Source organism: Dendrobium catenatum, unplaced genomic scaffold (assembly GCF_001605985.2).
Source record: "Dendrobium catenatum unplaced genomic scaffold, ASM160598v2 fragScaff_scaffold_334, whole genome shotgun sequence".
NCBI classification, from domain to species: Eukaryota; Viridiplantae; Streptophyta; class Magnoliopsida; order Asparagales; family Orchidaceae; genus Dendrobium; species Dendrobium catenatum.
The window spans coordinates 2,992,205-2,996,498 of record NW_021318796.1 but is presented as its reverse complement, the minus strand read 5'-3'; the positions used below and the strand labels follow the sequence as shown (position 1 = coordinate 2,996,498).

Genomic DNA, 4,294 nt, shown 5'->3' with positions numbered 1-4,294 from the left:
TGGGCTGATGGTTTCACCTCTAATAAATCCTTCCTAAAAGCTTAGGAGATTATTGGCTCTCAAATTTTCTTGGATGTCCATTACTTTACCATTGGGGAGCTGCCTAATAGGGCTAAGAATAACCTTATAAATCTCATTCTCTACCATTAAGCATGCTATCTGCTTTATTTGATTTTGGATTATGGCCCCATTTACTTGTGTATTAGCTTCATAAGTTAACTACCACAATTTTAGCAAATGTGCTTTCTTATATTATTAGATTGGTGCGGGCGGCCTTCATTCTGGGTATCTCAAACCAAATTGGATACGGCCGTTTGCAATTCCACAAACTATTCACTCGAACGGTATTCGCAGCAACATTTTTGTGAATGTGAACAGTGAGGCGTCAATATTGACGTCACATTGTTCACAAACTCATTTATTATTATTATAAAGTTATCCCAAAATTATTAAATTTAAAGATTTTGATTCAAAATATATTAGTCTAATTTATGTTACTAGTTTTCAACATAATTTTCTAATTTTAATATGTTTGATTTTTTATTTTAGATTGAAAATAAACATAAAAATAGATATTAGAAAGAAGTCCAACGAAGTCTCTTTGATCAGTGTCGAGCAAATATGAAAATTTTTTAGGAAAATTTCAAATGATTTTGTACACATCGATGCGCTAACCTAAATAAAGGATGAAATTACAATTAAGCATATTTTATTTGATTTATGACTTTAATGTGACGTCAATAGTAACATCTTAAAAGTGATCATGAATTGTAATTTTTTTTAGATTATAATTTTACACCACAATGTATTTTAAAGATTTAATGTGTTTTAAGACAACACAAGCATATTGGACTTTTTATTGTGTGCGGACACCAAACGAAAAGAATCATCCGATTTTCTCTTTGTCTACAGTAAAAGCACAGTTAAAACATAGCTGTTATAATAACAACATTTTCACTAGGCTTTGACTATAGACAGACAGAAAATCGGACGGTTCTCTCCAGTCTGATGTCCTCACACAATAATCTCTCCAAGCATTGGCGTTCTAAATAGGGACAAATAATACTTCGTTAAAAAAAAAAATTAATTGAACAACATGATTTTAGTGATAGTATTTGAATTAGAAACATAGACATTTGAATTTTATTTTCAACAAATTTCTAGTTGAACTAAACGCCCCAACAAAAAAAGAGCCCAATGAAAACCGAAAAGATGATCTAATCTCTTGAAGCATATTAAAAAGTTTCAGGATTATAAATTGAAGGACCAACCAATCTCCAAATATTATGTGCTTGGAGTCAAATTGAGCAAATTGACTAGTCTAATTCAATGAATCAAAGATCATTCAATTTTGATCTCATTAAGATACTCAAATACTGAATAAATAATTTCTTATTAATAAGATCAATATGTGTAGTTCGATGGAGAATTTTGAATTCTAACCAAATTTATTAAAGGGTCACTCTCAAAAGAATTATAAATAAGTCTCCAATTTTTCATTTCATAGGGAAGAAATTATTCGGTGCGAAGTCTAGACAGGAATAATCGTTCGGACATGTGAGTATAAAGACTGTATACAAATTTGCTCACAGTTTGTACCAATTTTTTATACATATTGTGTACACAGTATATACACTTACAATCCGGATGATTCTTTCATCTGGACTCCACACAGAATAGTTTTTCGGTTTTTCCGATAAAAGAGCTTCTTATTATATGCTAAATGTCTCTAAAGAACTTAGAAGTAAACCCATCCAGCCAGGGGATTTATCAGATTCAATGCTGAATTAACGGATTTAATATCCTTAGTAAGATAATAACAATCCTCAGTAGATAGAGTATAGGTCATAGATATATGAAGAGTAGAGATAAGAGATTTCCTCATTAGCAATATCGTCTTGAATAGAAATAGTTATTAAAAAAAAAAAAACATTATAGGCAAACTTATATGAGAAAACGGAAATTTCCGATTCGAGTTCAGAAAATCACACTCGAAATAGGCACAAATTTCTTCGAGCTTTGATCCGTTTTCTCCTCGCCACCTTCTTCGCCATGTTTTTCTTCCTCGCCACCTTCTTCCCCGTGTTTTTCCTCAACAACATTCACATTTCCCTTTCCTGAATCCGATTCCTCGTAATCCACCGGCTGCTTCGCCGGCGGGGTCTCAATACTCGGATCGGCCGGCTTCTGCTTAAATGCGAGCACTCCCGCGCCGTACGCCACCACTTCGTCCGCCCCGAAATCGTTGGGCGACCAGACTCTCGCATTGGGAAATTTCTTCTTCAGCACCTCTTTCAGCTTCTCAGACCTGAAAGCCTTTCCGATCAAAACCAACTCATCCACTGGTGACTTTCCCAGCTTTGGACTTGACAGCAATTTCAACAGTATATCAAATACCATATCCAACGGATCCACCACCAGAGTCTTCACCACGCCTCCGACCACTCCGCCCACGATTCCGATCAGCCCGCCCGGCCCAGAGTGCTTGCTCTCCTGCTTTTTTTGCTCCTCAAACTCGATGGGTTCTAAATGGGTTTCGTGTGCTTCTACAACGAATTCTAAATCGGGCTTTACGGTGACGACGCTGACGTCGAGGACGCCGTTGATGACGGAGACGATGGCCAGCCTTTTGTTCGAAGTGGGTTTCACTATCTCAACGTAAGCGGCGGCGACCGCGGCTTGCTCGTTGATGACTTCGATGACGTTGAAACCCTCGGCTCTCGCGGCGGCGGTGACCGCGTCGCGGTTGCTTGAGCTGGTGGAGTTTGGCACCACCACCACCGCGCCCTGAAAGCGAGCTCATTTAAGCCCGATATCATTAAACATTCACAAAATTGTACCAATCATCTTCATCATTACCTCAAAATTAGGGCCGACGAAGAAGGATTTCACAACCTGATTGGCGTCCTGAAAGGCCACCACCACTTCGCCACTGGTCGGAGCTCGAAGTCCGTTTACCTTTATGTCTGTATTTAAAAAAAAAAAATTGCTTAAATTAAATCGAGAAAGTTGATAAAGCAATAAAAAATATGGCGTATAAATAAATTATAAATTTTAGAAATAATAATTAATTGGGAGGATGGATCGAAGAAGAGGATGAAGGGCAAATTATTAGGTGCGGATACCGGACGGAGAGAATCATCCGGATTTTTCTCTATCTATAGTAAAAGTGCAATCAAAACATAGTTATTATAGCAGTTATGTTTTGACTATGCTTTTACTATGAACAAAGAGAAATTCGGATGATTCTCTCCGTCTAATGTCTTCACCTAATAATTTCTCAAGAGGAAGACCTTTGGTTCCTTGAGCAACAATACATTTGGTGTGTACAAACCCACCAACGTGCAAGGGCATGTGTCCCAAATCTATACCTACTAAAAGCGCAGTCAAAGCATAGTTATTATAGCAATTATATTTTGATTGCGCTTTTACTATAAACAAAGAAAAATTCGGATGATTCTCTCAGTCTAATATTCGCACGTAATAATTTCTCAAGAGGAAAACCTTTGGTTCCTTGAGCAACAATATATTTGGTGTGTACAAAGCCACCAACGCGTAAGGGGCTCTGTCCCAAATCTATCCCTACTAAAAACGGAGCCATTAATTGACTAATACGGCTCTATATTTTTCCTGATGAGTGGATAGTGGAGAAGAACAATGAGGTTTTATAGGAAAGTCCATTCTATCCTAGCCGTTGGTTTTAAATTATTGGGCTTTGGGCTTGGGCCCAGGTATGATCAATTATGGAGATGAGATTAATGGGCCCACAATCGTACGATTTGAGTCATAGTCGACGTGTTCCTCTTATGATCGTCCATTTATGTTACTTTACTTAGTTTATTATTGAGATAGTTTACAAAATATATTGCATGTGAAACATGTGCTGCTGCCAGCCCACGTTCAACTTTGTACGAAGAACAGAAAAAAAAAAAAATTTAAAAACAAATGATTTTTGAAGATAGCTTTCAATCGTTAATCTTTATCCATCCATGGTAACATCATAGATATTTCTTTCTTAAGTACTTTGGTTTTGCCGTTGAATGTAAAATTATATATATATATATGTTAATCTAAGTGTGATCTGCATAGTTAGTCCTATTATTGCATTCCCCAACGAGGTCAATATGAGGCTCTGAAAAGTACTAAGAAATTCTTATTTGATATATCCAACTAAATTAGAATATTTGAAATTTATGACTCCCATATATCATATAAATACTATAATATTATAATATATATTTTGAATAATATTAGGTGTTTAAAAGATTGAAATTGCCCAATAACTAAGGTTAGA

General features: G+C 36.2%; 1 protein-coding gene across 2 annotated transcripts; it reads right to left on the bottom strand.

The window, feature by feature from the left end:
• Nucleotides 1–1,968: 1,968 nt before the first annotated feature.
• LOC110099921 (probable mediator of RNA polymerase II transcription subunit 37b) lies at nt 1,969–3,640 on the bottom strand. Of its 2 annotated transcripts, none has more exons than XM_020827252.2 (3): nt 3,505–3,640; nt 2,860–2,966; nt 1,969–2,787 (listed from the first exon to the last, which is right to left on the bottom strand). In XM_020827252.2, the coding sequence occupies exons 1-3, from the start codon at nt 3,599–3,601 to the stop codon at nt 1,978–1,980; spliced, it is 1,014 nt and encodes a 337-aa protein (XP_020682911.1). In that variant the 5' UTR covers nt 3,602–3,640; the 3' UTR covers nt 1,969–1,977. The 2 variants fall into 2 exon arrangements, with proteins under 2 accessions (XP_020682911.1, XP_020682912.1); XM_020827253.2 differs by lacking the exon at nt 3,505–3,640 and adding an exon at nt 3,294–3,448.
• Nucleotides 3,641–4,294: the final 654 nt, after the last annotated feature.

What these genes read in the sequence shown, in the direction of transcription:
- LOC110099921 (XM_020827252.2), bottom strand. Translation starts at nt 3,601, where the DNA reads ATGGCTCCGTTTTTAGTAGGGATAGATTTGGGACAGAGCCCCTTACGC. An exon ending in TGTTGCTCAAGGAACCAAAG is followed by an intron (nt 2,967 to 3,504) that starts GTTTTCCTCTTG and finishes TTTTAAATACAG; the next exon opens with ACATAAAGGTAAACGGACTT. An exon ending in TCGTCGGCCCTAATTTTGAG is followed by an intron (nt 2,788 to 2,859) that starts GTAATGATGAAG and finishes GCTCGCTTTCAG; the next exon opens with GGCGCGGTGGTGGTGGTGCC.